Genomic DNA, 20,876 nt, shown 5'->3' on the forward strand with positions numbered 1-20,876 from the left:
GCCCCAATTTTTATGCAAATTTACAAACGAAAAAGTTCGATCGATCGATGCGTTCGCTCGATCTTTTTGACGTTGATTTTTTTTGTAAATGCAGAAACAGTGGCAGAACCTTCAGAAAAAAATTAAGAAAACTGATGAAGTGAACTTCGATTGCGAGAGAATCGGACGTCGAGGTCATGAAAAAAATTACAAATTCTGTTTTTTTTTTTTCTCATATATTCCATCAAGCAAGCAAACTCCATTATTAAGCAGCGGACAGGAGCTAGTAAATGAATAAACAGCTTCAAAATTGGACTTACAATACTTCGAGACTCTTGAGATTCTCGAACGCCTTCTCGTCGATACATTTGAGCTGGTTCCCGTCTAAATGCAGACTCTTCAGGGCCGTGAGTCCGCGAAACGTACGCCTGCTGATCGCGGTCAGCTCGTTGCGGCTTAGGTCCCTGCAAAAATAAGTTAGTTTTTTTTTAAATATTTTGATAAAACTGTCTGAAGTACATAAGCATCCGTGTACATGTGAAATAATCACTTTTACACACATTCACAGACGTTACCGCAGACGGCTTATAAATATGATTATAATTAAAATGTCAATATTGTAGTTTTGAACCAACGATGTTTCGTTGGTTAACCTATGTGTTAACTGTTGTTAACACATAGATATTTACTTCGTTAGGATATATAACATTCTTGTTTTGGATCACAAGATTCATATTAAGACTGAGTTGCCTCAGTCAACTGCGACGGTAACTTTAATCTGCGCGTCAACATCGTTTATTTATTTATGTAAAATTTAAGTAAAATGGCGTACTTTTTTCTACGCATATTAAAGTTGACTAGTGCAACCCACACTCTAAGTAAATGACAACCAAATATTGACTTTAAACCCGCAAAATATATCTCAGAAATCAGAAGAATATTTTCACTATTTTTATAATAAACTAATAAATTTATTATTTAAACAAGTTAATTGTTACCAAGTAATTCATAAAAAGGACTTCTCCTTTTATGTTATATTTATAGAAAAGAGTTATATTTTGATACCATTGCACTTTACAAAATTTGGCATTGACAGTACGAGACAAAACATACTTTAGCTTAAACTACTTCATCTCTTTTAATTTTTTTTTAATTTGTATAACAGGGTTAATCTATAAATTAAAAAAAAAAAAAAATAATCTGGCCGCCGTGAGGCAATGGTCAATTAAACTCAGACTCCAGGACAGGGGTATGACTATATAAAACAATAGAAGCTCAACAAAGGTTCGCGTTTGGCACGCAATAATGGAATTATTAAATATTAATAGTCTAACCGAAAAGCCAGTTATAGGGGGCAAGTGTATCGTGTATAAGGATAAGCCAATAAGAGTTAATTAGATTAGTACTGTTTAAGTATTCGAAAGAAGGTATTTATTTTTCTTTTTAAGTTTAATACAGGATTACTGGCCAACCACTCGGATACTGGCCACCATTAGGTACACCACAAAAAAATATATTAAAAAAAATACAGTCTCTGTATATGTATGAGACTGATTTTATTCAGTGGAATATATATTTTTTTGAAGCTGTGCTGTAATGGTTAAGATCCCGCCCGCCTGTGGATCGAAATGAAGGGTTGAATCCTATTCGCCCCATATGAGTTTGTATACCAATACGTCCGGTAGTTTATGAGTTTATCGCGCTCATACAGACAGACGTGACAGGTGACTTCTTTTTATAATATGTAAGGATATTAGGGGGTGATATCCATAAGAACATTTTGGTATAAGTAGGGCTGTCTAATTCCGAGTATTTGCATTATTAATGTTATTTCCAATTGCACACCGTCTTTTGTAGAGTCGGGAAAGAAGAAATTTGGGTATGGCTATTTTAAGATCCTACTAATATTATAAACGCGAGTTTCTGAGGATATATGTATGTTTGTTACTCTTGTATAGTGTTACGACGTACATCAACTTACGTCAATGTCAAAACATATAAAAAAAAAGCTCGTCTATAAACTTTTATTTACTCACACTTTTTTATGTAAGTTATCTATATTTAATTACTTATGTAATAGTATTTACACGTAAGTATATTCTATATACCTACATATACATATACAAGATATACAGTGAATTACCAAATTGGCTTTCTCCCGAAAAATATTCAAATTACGGTAATGACCACGCGCACGAAGTAACGGGCAAAAGCTAGTTACTAAAACTAAACTCCACTTTCAGATCTGAAGCCCAAGTCGGGATAAATCCACCATAAACACAGCCGTATTGTTCCCGCGTCCATTAGACGGCCATCTTGTCGAAGTCGAAAGGCAAATGGCTGCCGCGGTCCACAATGCCGGCTTTTAAAGTTGTTTTACCAGTTACTCTTTCAGTTCTCGGTTTTTGAAAGGAAAAAGGGGTTTCATTTGACTGGCTTAGTAGTATTAAACAAATACATACGTGAATGTATCTGTGTATATGTGTGTAATAAATAAATATATTAGATAAATTACAAATCACACAGATTGAGCAAGCCCCAAAGTAAGTTCTAGACTTGTGTTATGGGATACTAACTCAGCGATACTATATTTTGTTATACATATATATTAATATAAACATCCAAGACCCGGGCCAATCAGAAAAAGATCATTTTACATCAAGACCCGACCGGGTATCGAACCCGGGACCTCTCGGTTCGGAGGCAAGCACTTTACCACTGCACCACCGAGGTCGACGAATTACACACATTATTTGTCATTACACACACACACACACACACATCACATCATCACTTACACATCATTACAATCAATACAAGCATACATTGGAATAAGTTCCGCAAAACCATACTTTGGTTTGACTGCAGAATCAGGTTTAGTTTTACAAAAGGAGTGCAAATAAAGGAAATTAAACAAAATTACTTAATAAATAGAAGTACCAAGACTTAACAAAAGTTAATTGAATGAAATATTTGTTAAACATTACAAACAGACAGGGAGAATAATGCTTAAGTAAATTGTACACAAGTTGAGAGTTTGAGTTTTTGAGGCGGGTAATCTCCTAAACTATCGATCCGATTTCAAAAAATATTTCACCATTAAAAAGGTACATTATCCAAGATTGCTATATGCTATATTTTATCTCAAAATTCCGACGGGAGCGAGGCCCCGGACAACAACTAGTATTATATAAATCAAAAATTCTGATGGTAGAAAAGACAAATCTATGTAATTGAGCTATAATATACATAACATAGTATATAATGAGTGCGGTAGTTATTTCGTAATGGATATTTAACGACCCGGTTCCGATCTCGACGTGGTTAATTAAATTACTCGAAAGAATAAGTACGGTCGGCAAATAAATATTTTTACCTTGAATAAATGGGGTCTCTATTTATAAGCATAAAAATTTAAGCCTTAATGTAATATAGCATACTGTATTATGGCATAATGATTTTGCATAACGGTTTACGCATAGAACAGTAAATTATGCCACATTTACCCTTATGCCAAACATCAATTATGCCTTAGACATATTATGCAAAAAAGGGACCTCCAATGAAAGAAAAGTTTATTCACTTGAAATATAGTAGATATAGTCTAGGAACGAAGGAGAAACATAATGAGTCAGGTGCTTCTCTTCCCGCACAGCTTTGCGATTATAAAATTCAATGAACAGAAAGGGCTACAAATTCATAGATATCACCACATCAGCGGCGACATCCTCTAATACAATCTTGTGGTTGATACCAGCCAATTAAGTAAATATTGTGCATGAGTGAAGCAAAAGTTTGGTGTAGTGATATATAATCTCACATTTTAATTTATTTTTGTTACATTGCATTTTCTTGAAAAAATATCTTGAAATCTACAACTTTTTTTTTATCAAAAGTAGTAATAAATATAGTGTTTTTAGCTAATTAATAATAAGAAAGAAATAATAGAAATAAATATATTAGGACAAATCACACAGATTGAGCTAGCCCCAAAGTAAGTTCGAGACTTGTGTTATGGGATATTAACTCAACGATACTATATTTTATAATAAATACATAATATAGATAAACATCCAAGACCGGGGCCAATCAGAAAAAGATCATTTTCCATCATGACCCAACCGGGGATCGAACCCGGGACCTCTCGGTTCAGTGGCAAGAACCTTACCACTGCGCCACCGAGGTCGTCAAATAAATGAACAATTTATTTTTCTTTCTCTTTCTTGAAATGCGAAGCTCCATTTTTATTTGCTGACCGTACAAACCCGACATGTAATTCGAGGGTTCTGTAAATTTTCCACTTTTGGAGATGTTCGGATAATTATTCCATAACTTTTTGAATCCTGAAATGTGGAGATTTCATTACGGGACGCGGATGCAGTGCCCTGCTGCGGTGAGTGCTTACCATCAGGAGGCCGTATGCCTGTTCATCATAACTTCGTAACTATAATATTAAAAATGCGAAAGTAAGGTTTCTTTTTTCCAAAATTTATAATTATAAATAATAAAGAAATTCCAGCTCGTCGCCGCTTGGAAGGGTTCCAAGAAGGGGTAATGCTGCCAACCCCTCTGAACCGCTATGGCAATCCTCTATGCAAAGTAACTGCCCGCCCTTGGATCGCCCGTTACCTCACGGAGACGCGCTGAAATCTCAGAAAGTAAGTTCGTTTGTTACCTCTTCACGCTCTATCTACTCAACCAATGTTCTTGATATTTTGCATACATATAGTTTAAAGTACGGAGAAGGACATAGGGCACATTTCATCCCTGAAAATAACTGCTCCCGTGGGAAATCACGCGAGCGAAGCCGCGGCCATAAGCTGGTCTACACGGTATATGGGGCTTCGCTCGGTATATCGGTATAAAAAGTACCCTATGTGTTATTCCAGGTTAGAAATAGGTATTTTACCTATGTAATGTACTAAATTTCATAACAATAGTAACAAACATACACATACACACACACACACATACACACACACACACACACACACACACACACACACACACACACACACACACACACACACACACACACACACACACACACACACACACACACACACACACATACATCCTTATTTATAATATTATAGCAAGACATAGCGCCATCTATGTGAATCTAAAAAAATATCTTTAGTCAGATTGACACGAAGTATTTTCATTCTCGGTGGACAAATGTGTTTAGTAACTGATATCGTTAATCTTTTAAAAGTTAAAACTAGAAGCTTGGGCTTGCGCATCTTAACATACCTACCTAGATATACCCTACCTTCATATAACAATCGTCATCAATTAATTTAAGAACATTGCTCTTGTCGGTGGAGCATTTTCCATCTAATTCTGTCCTCGGCCCCCGATTTCACCTCCCTATACGACACGAGCTCTGCCTTCTCTTGTATTTCATCTAGCAATGCACTTCTTGGCTTTCCTTTTCCTCTGCTTGCTTCGAGTTTTCCTTCAATCAGATATTTCTGTCGTATGTTTAACAATGTCCACGGTAAAAGAATGTGGGAGTATTTTCTGCCATCTATATTAAATGAATACCCTAACAATATTTGTGTGAAAATAATTAATTTAGAAACCAGTACCAAATGGAAATTAATGCTTAAGAATTGTATTGAGTAGTGACTCGCCATGCCACGTATAAACCTATATAGGTTATTGTTGGTAGTGCTTGTGTTTTTCATAAAAAAATATTGTAACATAAATAATAAGGAATATTAATAAAAAACAATTGAATATCCTATGATTCCCACGGGCTCAATGTAAAATTGCAGAACACGCCGCAAAAAGCTCGCTTATAATGTAAAATTGATTGTTCTATCATCAAAGAGCCCTTCGTACTAATTAGGCCGACTTAATCTACAGGAAGGGTAGATTGTACAGAAAAGGGGTTGATTGAATGTTTAAATATAATGTTTTGATATATTAATATCCTAGTCCTTAGAGTTAGGTCGATTGTGACGAAATAAAACATTGTGGCGCTGTGGTAAAGTGCTTGCCTCTGAACCGAGAAGTCCCGGGTTCGTTCCCCGGTCGGGTCATGATGGAAAATGATCTTTTTCTGATTGGCCCGGGTATATATTATATAGATAAACATCCAAGACATAAATACAAAACATATTATGTATTTGTTATACAATATAGTATCGTTGAGTTAGTATCCCATAACACAAGTCTCGAACTTACTTTGGGGCCAGCTCAATCTGTGTGATTTGTCCTTATATATTTATTTATTTATTTAAGTAATAGTATATAGATATAGACATGCATTTTTAACCCCTGACGCAAAAAGAGGTGTTATAAGTTTGACCGATTCATCAACGAGTGAACCGATTTGGATGCGGTTTTTCTTATTTGATAGCTATTTTTTATGCGGTGATTCTTAGATATGTATGATCAAAATTGGTTCAGCAGTTCAAAAGTTGTAGCGAAATGAATATCGATTGATTAGTCGGGGGATTTTTAATTTGTCTAACAAATCAATTTGTTATACGTAGATACTAGCGAAGGCTAGACTCAACTTCGACTGAAGTGAAGTCAAATTAGCGATACTTCAAAGTCTACCGGAAGTGGGAGAGGCGAATGCCGCCACAACGGAAACGAGCCGGAAGCGCCGCCATCTTGCCGGATGGATATTGATGAACTAGCGAGACATTTTTCCTTTGACTTGCCTTCAGAGAATTTCTAGATCGATTGCTTCTGAAGATTTTTAATGAAATTTGAATTATAAATATAATTCAAATTTCTTTATTTAATTTAGTATGATATCATTATTGACGTCCAAAAAATTCTTAAATTAAGTTTACCGACTTCCAAAGGTCCTAAATTGTTTTTTTTTTATTAAAACAAAATGTGATTCTAATTACACTAATTAAACCTACGAATGTTTATTAGTTTTTCACGCAAAATCTACTGGACAGATTGTTATGAAATTTGGTACACGGGTAGAATATAACCTGGAATAACACATATGGTACTTGTTATCCCGAAATTTCCACGGGAACGAAGCCCCGGGGCGCAGGTAGTATATTATAAATGCTAGAGTAAATTTTTGTTTTTTTTTTTTTTTAATAATCTTCTGGAAATTTCCCATACATTATTTAGTTATGAGTACAGAGAAGGCCTCTAGATTTTATGCCATAATAGCGATCAACTTTATGGGAGAGTCGATTTTCTTGTCGATGATGTCATAAGGAGGTTAGTATGGGGTATTTAGGTAAGTCCAAAAATCGCAAGGAAAATTTGTATACAATTGTATATAATGTGAAGTACGGAGAAGGACATAGACATACCTTCATTCCGGAAAAATAACTGCTCCCGTTGGAAATCACGCGGGCAAGTCGCGAGCAAAAGCTATTGATTCTATATGTTAGTGAGCATCAATGAGCGAACAAATCAAAATATATTCAGATACTAGATATACGAAAGGGAAGATATTATATTCCTACTTCTCGCCCTTTATTCTAACATAATGGAGGACAATTGTTTTTATTTATTTTGTGACACGAGAAAGCTTTCTCCGCGGCTTGTTTCATGAATTGCACTTTCTGTGAGATCTTTACGACATATACACCACTACATGTTGCCCGGGGCTTCGCTCCTGTGGGAATTTTGAGATAAAATATATCCTATAGCAATCTTGGACAATGTACCTTTGTAATGGTGAAAGATTTTTTAAAATCGGTTCGGTAGTTTCCGAGATTACCCGCCTCAAATATACAAACTCACAAACGCTTACCTCTTTATAATAATAGTATAGATAAATTTTTAATTATGCCAAAAAATTAAATGGGGATATCGGTACCTATTACTGATAATATGCGCATAGTCAAAACATAAAAATCAAAATCCAAAAATTATCCGAAAATATCTATAATTGGTTATAATACTTAGAGTGTGCCACCTGACCACTACGCTTCATAGTAAAGGTAGGCTCAGTGCAGCGGTTCGCACAAAGTCGATATTCATTGATAAACTCTGGCAATTCTTTTTTATTTATTTATTTTTTGCCTATGCCGGGGTCATTGCACGCGAGAGCGAGAGAACACGATAAACTATGAATTGGAATAATTGGAGTTTCAAACTACGTCCATAAATTCATTGATATTTGGGGTTAAACGCAAACCTCAATAACTTTGGTGCTAAACGATAATATTAAATTTTGATTACTCACATGTATTAATAGGGTCTATAATAAGCCTTTAATTTTTTTGGCATAATTAAAAAATTATATAGAGTATATGTTACAGCTTAACTCCGAAGTACAAATCATAGCAAAGTCATCTGTCTACGCGCATGCGCTGTGACGACGAGCACGCGCCTGCGCGATGTTACTTTTCTTCAAAACAAATGCTGTCATCCGCCATTTTTAGCGGTTGTTACTTTTAAATGTATTGCTCGTGATTTACCAGCCCTAAATAAACAATCCTTGTCAAATGCCGAGTATAATTATTTATAATATATACTCAGACAAGTTCCTACAGTTTGAAGTTTTACAAATGAAAAAACAAATGGGTTGAAGATCATCTGAATGAAGGTCTCAAGGACCTGATAAGCATATGAAGCTTCATCATCCAAATTTTAAGATTTAATTTTCCTTAATCTGCAAACCCAGTTAATAAATTACAAGAAAAGTCGCGTGAAAACGCGTAGCACTTAACGTTCAAGCGTGAAGCAATAAAGGATTTTTTTTCGGAGGGGCTTCCAAGGAGCTATGAAAAGCGTGGAGTGGACCATGGCTACACAACACATAGTGTCTCTTAGAGCGTCTCGACCGCTGCGATCGAGCTGTCACTACAATTTTTCAAATTTTAATAAAGACGAGAATGAGTTTTACTATTTGACTTTAAAATAACGAGTTCTTCGCCGCGAACTGATGAAAAAAATGAGTTTGTACAAAAATTGTGAATATTTCAAAAGCGACCGAACCGATTTTGATGCCTCACGAACTTAAAAATTCTATTGACAGATGCTACATACCTTTTCAATTTCATCAAAATCTAACTAACGCAACGGTTCAAAAGTTATAGCGTTATAAACATTCATACAAAAAATGTATTTTGGCCCCCAGCTGATTTGTATTAATCTGATCTGTCTTGTGGCAATGTCAATTTTATAAATGACTGATATTGGAAATGATTCCTTCCTCGAGAAGATTGACGGATGGTAATGACAGGTGGGTATACATATGTTCAGAACGAACCTTACAGTAAATAAAAGCGTATTTATCCTGAGAAAACTGATGAAGTCTCGGGTATCTTACAATTATTTTTACAAGCTTTTGATTCGACGACATTCATAATCTCTTGGAGCACCCAAGATCGGCTGCCGACGAGGGATCTCGACAACAGTTAACTGAATGGACATGATTTAAGTCACGCACAATATACGCATCAACAAGATAATCACGCATATAACAAGATCTCCCCGACGACAATAAAAGCTTCTGCAAAAATTCGAATTTTGTAAACAAACTTATTTGTTGAACAGAACGCAATATAATGCCACGTCCTTGTCTTTTAAACTCAATGTTTATTCGATTTGCTAGGATTAGAGAGGGACTGAGCGTAAAATTCTATTATTTTTTGTTTCTTTTCATTCTACTGGCATGGCAGCTTAGAATAACATCGCTCAAGTAAGTAAATCGAATATAAACATTTAGTAAGAGCCAGTTGAAAAAATCTCGTAAAAATGCTACTATACACATACATTTTTTTTTCTCGATGGCGCAGTGGTGAAGTGCTTGCCTCCGAACCGAGAGGTCCCGGGTTCGATCCCCGACCGGGTCATGATGGAAAATGATCTTTTTCTGATTGGCCCGGGTCCTGGATGTTTATCTATATGTGTATTTGTTATGTTTTTACACGAGCGAAGCCGGGACGGGCCGCTAGTTTAGTATAAAACCCTTAAATATTAAAGGATATACTCTCCAGTGCAAAATTAAGTGTCGAATAAAATATACATATCCCTGACTCTGTCTTATAGGTCTCGCGAGAGGGGAGGGGGGATGTCTCGAGGGACGGGGGAGCAGAGTCAATAAAAGTTCATTGTTTCTTTCCTGTAGGATCGTAAATATATTACTGAGCCAAGACTTGCCACCTTTTTGGGTGGGTTTCGTAGCCAAATTTTCACAATATGTCGAGTTATTTTTATAAAATGGGACGGCAAACGAAAGAATACGCGCACCAACTTAATAACGTACATTGTGGAAAAATACCATAGTTAAATTTTCCAGTTTGACGACCTCTGTGGCGCAGTGTTAAAGTGTCGGGTCATGATGGAAAATGATCTTTTTCTGATTGACCCGGGTCTTGGATGTTTATCTATATATGTATATGTTGTAAAATATAGTACCGTTGAGTTAGTATACCGTAACACAAGTCTCGAACTTACTTTGGGGCTAGCTCAATCTGTGTAATTTGTCCTAATATATTTATTTATTTTCTAGCTTTTGCCCGCGGCTTCGCCCGCTTGAATTTCATAGCAAAATCTCAGTAATTTTCTTATCGCGTACTCTGCAAGACTGGTATAAACATATATGATTCAAATTCGCATTTTTCTCATCTTTAGTTCAATTTCCTGTTTCCCGCTGCGTGTCTCGTCCCGCAAACGTGAAGATGTTAACCCGGGATTCCGAGGAATTTTTGATTCATCATCATTATTAGTTTTTCAATTATCCTACGGGAACCTGACCATTTACCGGGATGAAATGTATCTAAGTTGTTAACCCGGGATATAAGGTACCTACATACCAAATTTCAAGCAAACCGGTCCAGTAGATTTCGACATAATTTGGGATTTGATTTCGAGCGTGTTCAGACAGACAGACAGACAAAAATTTCTAAAACTATATTTTCGTCATCTATATCAGTAACTAAGTATATTCCATGAAGAATTTAAAAAAAATATCCAATGTACAAATTTGGCCTTTCTTCAATTTTATTATATGTATTGATATTGATGATGATATGGAAGAGAAAACAATTTTTGACAATTCTGCTTTAAATTTCTTTGTTTAACAGTTTATAAAGCCACTCAATATTATTAAGTTTATTGTCATAGGGCCTATTCTACTTCTAGTTTAGGAACGCGGGACCTGGGCTCCGCGATGCTTTGTATATTATCGAGGAAGTTGTGCACTTTGTTAGTACTTTTTTATTGCTGCAGCAAAACACACTATTCATTGCTAATGTTGTGTTTAGCTCTTGTCTCTTGTATGCTGTTAGTATTTGTGTATTTGTAGCTCTTGTCTTCATAGTCGTATTCCTCATGACTTAGGGTCGTGGTCATTACATGGATTTAAACACACGTAACAACTTTCTTGCATTATTAATGGAGTGGTTTGCCATTGCCTTCTCCATTTCACACACAAGTTAATAATCAACCAGTGTGCAGGTTTCCTCGCGATGTTTTACCTTCACCGGAAGCAAGTGGTGGTCGATGAAAACTACTATACACGAGTCAGATTGGTATGTGTCTCATGTGGCACGAATAGGATTCGAACATGGGACCTTTCGATCCCAGGCGGGGGGCGTTAACCATTACACCACCGCCGCTTTGTCATTGGTAGCTGCTGATAAAGATTTATCTATCTATTTATCAGCAGTGGAACCATAATCGAAAAAATATCTGCAGGAAAATCATTCTCACGAATGAGAGACAGAGACAGAATGGTGTTAGCGTAGTATTCCGAATTCGCTTGTTCGATAAAAATGGCAAAGAGTGAATTCCGCTTCGTTGGCTTCGGTAGCAGCCTTTGTCGGGTTCCCTTGCAGTGTTGGGTTACGTATCAAAGATGAATGGTACACTAGCGGACAGACATTGTCACGAAGAAAAATAAAAATATGATTAATTACTTTTATACTACTTTAAAATTAAAAAAATATATATGTCTGTGCAGTTTTAAGTTGAGGAGTTGTAGGGAGTCAATCGTGGTTGCCCCATCTAGACTAATCAAAACAATATATATAGTCATAATGATTATGTGATAATCAAATTGGTATCTGTTTGCTTTAATTTTGTTATTAAACTAGCGGCTAGTCCCGGCTTCGCTCGGGTAATAATTATTTGTTAGACAAACCCGACTTTTGAACGGTTGACCCGATTTTCATGAAACATGGCTAAGAACACTCGGGATAAAATTATCTATGATACAAAAAAAAAAAAACTAAACGAAAACCGGTTCATCCTTTTGGGAGCTACGATGCCACAGACGGATACACATATACACAGACAGACACGTTAAACTTATAACATCCCTCTTTTGAAGCGAAAACCGCTTGAAAATCCGCGCAATAGTTTTTGGAGTTTATCGCGGACAGACAGACAGAGCAGAGGACTTTGTTTTATAACATTTAAGGATAAGGATTATTATAAAAATAAAACTTCCTAGTGGAAAAGATTGTATCGTTCAGTTTACCGTGCCAAACAGTGTACACTGTCGTACAAAGGCGCTTCTGAAGCGTGTATGAATATCGCGCTACACGCGGGATTTTCGCGTTTTCTGTGCGCAAAATTGACAAGGGTGTGTATTGTCAGCGTATTGCCTGAATTTGTACCAAATAATACCTTATGATAATGTTATGGAGTTTCGTTATGGTATCTAATGCAATAGGGTATCTTTCATATAAATAACGGAGCGATCGATGATAGTTTTGAGCTATCGATTTTTTGTCTTGATGGAACAAAACTGTAAGTATTATTTGTATCTTAGATACCATAGGTTAATAAAAAAAAGTTGATACCTACCACAGATAAAGAACATTATATATCTGTGATACCTACGTATATTGTGGCTGTGACCGAGTTTGAAAAACATTTTTTTTTAACGACATAAGTTAGGGTAGCGGTTCACAAAGTTCTTTGAAGACTTGAGCCCTTTCTTAATACCGACAAAATGGTACTCGTAAATCCTAACTACGTAAATGTTGAGGTACTCAGGTGCAAGGTCTGGGCTGATTAGGCTATCTATACTTTATTATAAAGAGGTAAGCGTTTGTGAGTTTGTTTTTTTTTGTGGCGGGTAACCTCCCAAACTACCGAACTGATTTCAAAAATTCTCTCACCATAAGAAAGGTACATTATCCAAGATTGCTATAGGCTATATTTTATGTCAAAATTCCCACGGGAGCCAAGTCACGGGCAACATTTATATAATTATAACTGTTTGTTTCCCAAATTAAAATATGAGCAAATTTAATCAGCTGACGGCCAACATTGAGTAACGAATAGGCACGTAAAAAAGAAGAAAAATACCTAAATGATACTAATAATGTCTGTCTGTTCCGCTTTCACGGTGAAACCGATGAAATTTGGTATGCAAGCAGTTAAAGAACCCCGTTCAAACATAAGCTATTTAAAATTTCAAAAACCAACCCCCAAAATGACTATAATGAGGGTGAAAATCCACGCGGGCGAAGCCGCGGTAAAAAACTAGTTGGTAATAATAAGCAGCAAATTGTTGCTTACAAATTATTAAATTTTGAAACGATTTATATATTCTGCATTTTATTGATTTTTTCATACCAATCCATCCGTTTTATAAAAAAAATTGTCCCATACATATTTGTACTTTCCCAACTTGATTTATAAGTAGGTAGGTACATTTTATTTATCGTATTCGTCCTGTACTTACTAGCAGGAAGTCTTACAATGGGATTAAAGTGACCTACAATAAAATGTGGACGTGCGTCGGGGCCTAGGGTTGGGATTAGTCGATTTCTATGGTGTCGATAAACTTGATTTATGGTATCGCTTCCTGACGCGAGCGGATTCGTTCTATGTGTATTTTGCGGTTATTGGAATTTTACGGATACGTACGTGATAAGTATGGTTACGTTGTGAGAAGGGAGGAAAATAATATTATAAAATAATCTCATGGTGCCAGCTGAAAATCAGCGCTATGGTTTCTGCCACAGCAACACGCTGAGCTGGCAGCCTTTTCGACAATTATACTTACTGTATTGTTAATTTTAATTTTGTTAATTTTTTGTAAGAAAGGTTGTGGATTTGAAATTGAATGGGAAAAGAAGTAGGGGCAGGTCGAAGACGAGGTGGATTGAGTGCGTCAGGCAGGATATGGCTAAACAGGGAGTAACAGATCGGTTAACATCAGACAGGGAGAAGTGGAGGAGACTGACATGCTGTATCAATCAGACCACACATAAAGTGGGATAAGGATAGGCTGATGATGATGATGGAATTTTACGGATGTGGCGGTAAACAAACTATCAAACGATGCCACGTGCATGAATCGATGTCATTTTTGATCTGCTATGAGAAACCTGTTATAGTTAATTATCTATTTAATTATTATTAACCCGACCCGGCTCCGTACGAGGTCTACAAACCTTCGGGAATAAAATGTCTAAATAACAGTGAAAACAGCATCAATTTTTTTTTATTTTTTTGTATTTTAATATCTCAAAATGCTTGATTTAAAAGAAGAATGCATAGAAACAGACAGTGTACTTGCGTCACTGAATTTTATTACGGATGTCTGTTTTTATTTTATATTTTTTTCGTTTTCTCAAGCCACCATACCTGCTATGTCTCATGGTGCCAGTTGAAAATCAGCGCTATGGTTTCTGCCACAGCAACACGCTGGCAGCCTTTTCGACAATTATACTTACTGTATTGTTAATTTTAAGTCGCATAGTTAGTTGTAAATTTATGTAATTTTTTGTCGAATAAAAATATTTTCTTTCTTTCTATTCCAGAATGATTTAGTAGCACGATACATGCATGAGATTTATAAAAGTTAAAATCTTTTGGAAATCTCATCTGTATAGTATCAATAAGTAACTAAAAGAGCGCTATTAATGTAGGGTGTCTACAGTTCACGGAATCACAAGTCATCGAAAGCACGTTTCGGCGAAATTTTTTGTTTTTTTATCTCAAGTTACTGAAAGTTTATTATCATGTTCTTAACAAAATTATGGCAAGCAGAACTGAATTTGCCGATTATTTGTATTTTTTTTTAATTCAAGCTCATCTAGATTTAATTAGAGAAACCAAAAAAAAAAAAATTTTCGGCGAAACGTGCTTTCGCCGAACTGTGAACTGTGGACACCCCGCTAATAATAATAATAAAATTTTTACTTTTTCTTTTTCTATCGGCCTTTATTATCGATATCAGTCAAAAATATTTACACGTCTCTACGCTGACCAGACGGCCGAATCTCAACGCTGACAGTGTGATATATACGCATGTGAACAGCTGCAGGATATACTATGTTTAATAGTGAGAAGGGCCCTAATTTCAGGTGCGGATCTAGCGTCGTGAGCACGTAGGGCCCACAACCCTGGACTTTGCAATTGCATTAAAATGTATATTTTTTGTATTAATATTGATTTATGTATTTATTATTCGTGCAATGAAATTATTACAAACAACAAACCAAAGAAGAATATTTTAAATAATGGAAAATATTGCGCACTTGTCTTGTCTACACAAAATTATCCGGGTTAACCCTTCAATATGGACACGAATATTATGAACTTTATAAAGATTTCAAGGATATTGCCTTAATTAAAATATAACCTTAAATTCTTCATGGCTGTCACCACAACCTTTTTTGTGGGCGCTTGTTGTCTCTTCTTCCTTCTTGTCGACTCGTGCCATTGAGAAATTTCCATGGAATTAGTAGATTACGAAGTACTTACTAAGTTCATGGAAATTTTACAAACGCGTTTGTGAAAATTCATAGATTGAAGACACGTGTCAAAGTCACGAAATTGGCGCGTAATAAGGTAAAAGTGAAAAATATTAATTAAAAATTATCGTCGCTATATGTAAATAAAATGGGATTGTTATGTTACAATTTATATCTAGCGGGCTAGCTTACATTATTTACAAATTATTATACACAAAAAGGCTAAAAGGGATTAGCACAACCTGACACCAGGGGCTGGGGAAGCGTCGCGTTAGAAGAATGACGTTTCAAGTTACGGCCGCCATTTTGGAAATATATTATTCGAGGAAAACATTTGCGCTCTGGCTGTTGACAAAACTCCTTGGTTCGGCCAGAGTTTTTTCTTTTTTAATCTAATTTCTAATTATTATAAAAAATAACCAGATATACCATACTTCCCATAAAAACCATATTTTCCATAAAAATTTTATAACTTAGTAGGTTGTAGGTAGTATTTATTATAATTATAACCCTTTTAAGATTTATCATAAGTAATCATATGTCACAGATATTAGAACGTAATGTTCTTATATCTGTGTCATTTGTGTGATTCTGTTAAAGCCATAACTTGAATTCACAACTAGATAAACAGTGGGTTTAAATGAAAGAGGGGCCCAATTAAGGTGAAGATGCGAGGATTCAATTAAATAGAATAACGGTCAAGCTATGAATTCCGCGTGACAGTGACAGTTGTCAAACTTGACAGCTGTCAAAACTGTCATACGAAGCGCGCCATATAGGATCATAGGGTTATGAGATGTAAGCACCAGGTACCGATTGCTAGAAAGCCAGAACTTGTTACGGCATATTTTTAAAAATATGCCAAAAAAAATCCAGGCTTTTAAGGCCAAGTTTTGGTGTTAAATAGGATTAATAAGCATAATAAAGATTAACTACTCATAAGTGCACCCACAGTCACTTTGTGTCAAGTATTACAGACATATTTCCATTTAGTTTTTATTTTATTGTCAATTTTTACCACTGCGTAATTTCTAATTAAATAGTTCAATAGAAATTTTTTTACATTCGCTTTTATATAAAATTTGCACTTGGAGATACAAATTTTGTGATGCAAAACCTCCTCAATAATCTCCTTTATATTTCGGGTAATACGGGTACAGTTAGTAATGAGGTATATGAAGTTTTTAAACCCATTAACACCAAAGCCAGCACCTAGGGTTGGTAACGCAGGGATCCACACCAGTACCAACTACTCACAATCTCTGTAGATGCCTCAGTCTCATGAAAAGACCGTCTGGCAACTGGCCGAAACGATTATTGTTCAGTTTCCTGTAATTTGAAAACATGTACCATTGATTTCACACTCGACAAAGCCTTTTGTGATACTCTGGCTACCGAGAATTAGGTTTTTTAAAATATTTGTTCAATACACGAGTAAAGACTTACACAAATACATCAATGATCGAACTGCGGAAACCGTATAGGGTTTATCTGTGTTCGGTGTGTCGCTAATACATTTTGAAATAAAGTATTTCTTCGCCAACATTAAAAATGTGAGATTGTCTTTTATGAGGGTTTATAAGATATCGGGACCATGGAATTAGTAGGTACTCCGTACAACGGAAGTACATGTTAAATCTATGATAGGGACACACCAGCTGCAGCACTGAAACGTCAAGTCATTTGACACATCCGGTCAGTTGTCAAATTCAAAATGACAGTTGACCAGACTTGATGTTCCACTGGCGCAATCTGGTGTTTAAAGAAGCAAAACCTTGCATTTCGAGACATAAATGTACTGATTTATTAAATATTAAAGGAGTAACTTATTTTATTTCCATAATTTATAAAATGACGTGTACTTGCTGCCAATTAGATTAGTTAGATTTTTACATGAAATTAGTAAAATCGTTTTTTTTTTAATTTGACGTGTATCTTCCTCAAATTAATATGATTGAATAAACACAAGAATATAGGTAAGAAGAAAAATAACTAAATCATCGGTAAATACTGCAGGCTTAATAAAAGCAATACTTACAGCCTTTCTAAGCCATTCAACTCCAAGAATGCATCCCTCTCGATTGTATGAATCATATTTTCCGAGAGTTGTCTGAAAACATATACATGTATTAAATTTTAAAACAGTAACAAACCACAATGGTTAAATCTATATGAATTAATATTCAATTTGAATCTCTAAAATACTTACAAAATTTTCAGTTCCTTCATGTTTTGAAAATCACTTTGGAATACAATCGTGATGTTGTTGCCTTGGAGATCTCTGAAACAAAAGAAAGGCAAAGTCAGATCTTTGTCAACATGACAGCGGCTTATGTCACAAACTCCGATAAAATCAATTATTAAAAAATGGGCTTTAATGCGTCCCCTTTCGACATAGTATACGTTGACAACACGACACTTGTAAGTAAACTGACAGCAAGCAGCTTGCTAATTATTGTCAATCTAAAATATATCTTCAGCACACAATCTAAGATTAACATTTAAATGAACATAATTTCTCAAGACGTAAGTTAACACCTTGTTACTATTGGTCAACAATTTGACACATACCGTTAGTTGTAAAATTAGAATGACGACAGTATTGTACTTTCTAACTGTTGAAAAATCGTGGAGAAAAAATCTATAGAAAATTCTCATTTACAGGAATTCGCCAAAACTGACGAAACGCCTACCTACGATTGAAAGGTCCCGTTCGAATCCTACTCGTGCCACATGAGTTTGTGTACCAATCTGACTCATGTATAGTAGTTTTCATCGACCACCACTTGCTTCCGGTGAAGGAAAACATCGTGAGGAAACCTGCACACAGGTGGACAGTTTTAGTTCACTAATGCATATGCGACTATTTGCCACTAGACGCGGTAGGTAGCCGTAAAAGTCATATCAGTTGCCTTTAGGCGCCTCGAATAAAATCTGACACCAGCAATTAACACATTCAAAAGAATTTACAAGAACAGGTAGAACATCTACGTAATTAACCTTAATTAATCTTAAAAGCACTATATGTTCGCCCTTTCTCGCGGTTTCGCTACCCCATCTAAGTAATATTTCTATTAAGGCCACTAAAGCACTTAGTGGCCCAATTATACTAAGATCGGCACGATTTTTGCCACAATTTTCTTCATTCTTTTATTTTACAAGCAATGGTCTTCTGATTCGTCGAGTCGACTGTTCTAATTGCAACTTGCAACGTTATATATATGTTGTTAGCTTAAATGGTTTAATAAAAGAACACAGTGCACATAACCCATGGATTTAGTAAGTACTATAGAGTACTTACTAATTCCATGACATACCTAACCATAAAGTAATGTGCCGCAGCTATATAAAATGGCAGTATTTGATGTTATGGTGTGATCTCTGACGAATAGTGGAATATAAACATTAAAATAGTGGAACATAAACAATAAACATTAAAAAACATTAACAAAATCACACTGTTTTCTTAACATAAGTAAAATATAAAATAAGTTTCCGTTCACCATATGTCTTGAAGTACCAAATCGATGCATCATGATGACGCCGGACTACGGATACCAGTGGTATGGTACTCGTAACACGGCAGACGTTCCCTCAATTTACTCTCGAATGTCAGATTTAACAATGCTAAAACAGAACGCGATAGTACGCAACATAAAGTCTCGTTTTTAAGAACGAATGCATTGACCACAGATACACGAGCATTATGTAATGTACTTGGATCTGTGGCATTGACAAATCAAAATCTATGTCACTGTTTTCTTAACATAAGTAAAATATATATCTCGCCCATGGAAATAGTAAGTACACGAATAACTTATTAAATCCATGATCCCACTTCTATAATTTGATTAAGTCTACGCAAATGCTTATATTGTTGTTGCGGCGCAGACTTAGGATTTATTTCTTTTTAATAAACTGTCAAAGTCTATTTTGACGTTTCTTGTATGATATAAAAAATACCGCCTTTTTGCACGTCACATTTTTTTTTTCTCTTGTGTACAAGCAATGTCGTGAAGCAAATTTTGTAATTTAAAATTACTAAATAAAAAAAACAAGTATTTACCAACAAAAACTGCAATTTTGTACCCCACGATACAGTCGTAAAGTGAGAGCACTTTGTATAATCGTAAAACTCGGAAATGGGCCACATACAGCAAATTCAGGACATGTTTATTAGTTGTTACATAACACAATTAACTTTCAATGTAATATATATATAATGACCTACTCTCTCCCTTTGTTTGTTTCCAGATTTGTTTGTTGACAGATCCCCTGGCAAAAGAGGTCAAAAAGTGCTGAACTGATGTCATCAATAATCATATCGAGTCTGTTATTGCTAACACTGGTGTCAGATTTTATTCAAGTCACCTAAAGACATTTGGCATGACTTTTACGACTACTTACCGCCATCTAGTGGCAGGTAGTCGCATACACACTAGGGAACTAAACTGTCAACCAGTGTGCAGGTTTCCTCACGATGTTTCCCTTCACCGAAGCCGCGAGCAAAAGCTATAATGTTTTTTGATAAGAAGAAATACCTAGACTCTGCCTACTCATAAGAAATAAACGTGATTATTATGTAAAATGTGTACAATGTTTTTTTTTATATAATTATGACTAACACTCTATTCATAAATGATCGAGTTTCCCACACTGACATCTTATAGCCAGCGATTAACTGTCATTAGCTCCATTAGGAGCCAATCAACTATTACGAAACTCGAATTATTACGAATTAGTGCGGGTGAAGACATTTTTTTGGACCAATTAAAAAATTTCAAACAAGAATGTGGTTGGTTTTGTACACATACATCAGGGGCCCAAAACTATTTGAGTTTCTTTTGGCGTTTCAGTGGTCTTTCCGAAAAAAAAGAAAGAAAGAAAAGAAAAATCGTTTATTTGGCAATATTAATGTCATAATTAAGATTACATGCTCGTATTTTTTAGATTTGAGAAAGATATTTTGTGTCTGAATAAAAGAAAAAAATATAGTACACAGCTGCGCCTCAGGACTTCGCTCCCGTGGGAATTGTGGGATAAAAATTCTAATGTAATCTCCTATGTAATAATCCTATGTGTTATTCCAGGTTATATTCTACCCGTGTACCAAATTTCATAAAAATTCGTCCAGTAGATTTTGAATGAAAGCGTAACAAAAGAAGAAGTGAAAGAGTAACAAACATACACACATCACAAACGTTCAGATTTATAATATTAGTACGCTTTTAAAAGTAT

At 35.5% G+C, this 20,876-nt stretch overlaps 1 protein-coding gene across 2 annotated transcripts in view; it reads right to left on the reverse strand.

Moving 5' to 3' along the window:
• Positions 1-20,876, reverse strand: part of sli (slit) — a 119,467-nt gene that overhangs the window by 39,625 nt on the left and 58,966 nt on the right. The window contains exons 3-6 of one of the 2 annotated variants that reach the window (XM_053767521.1): positions 17,848-17,919; positions 17,677-17,748; positions 16,896-16,967; positions 300-443 (exon numbers count right to left, since the gene is read on the reverse strand). In XM_053767521.1, the coding sequence (XP_053623496.1) occupies positions 300-443; positions 16,896-16,967; positions 17,677-17,748; positions 17,848-17,919 (360 nt within the window). The remainder of the gene's footprint in view (positions 1-299; positions 444-16,895; positions 16,968-17,676; positions 17,749-17,847; positions 17,920-20,876) is intronic. The other variant, XM_053767522.1, reaches the window with a different exon arrangement.

Source organism: Plodia interpunctella, chromosome 30, assembly GCF_027563975.2.
Source record: "Plodia interpunctella isolate USDA-ARS_2022_Savannah chromosome 30, ilPloInte3.2, whole genome shotgun sequence".
Classification (NCBI taxonomy): domain Eukaryota; kingdom Metazoa; phylum Arthropoda; class Insecta; order Lepidoptera; family Pyralidae; genus Plodia; species Plodia interpunctella.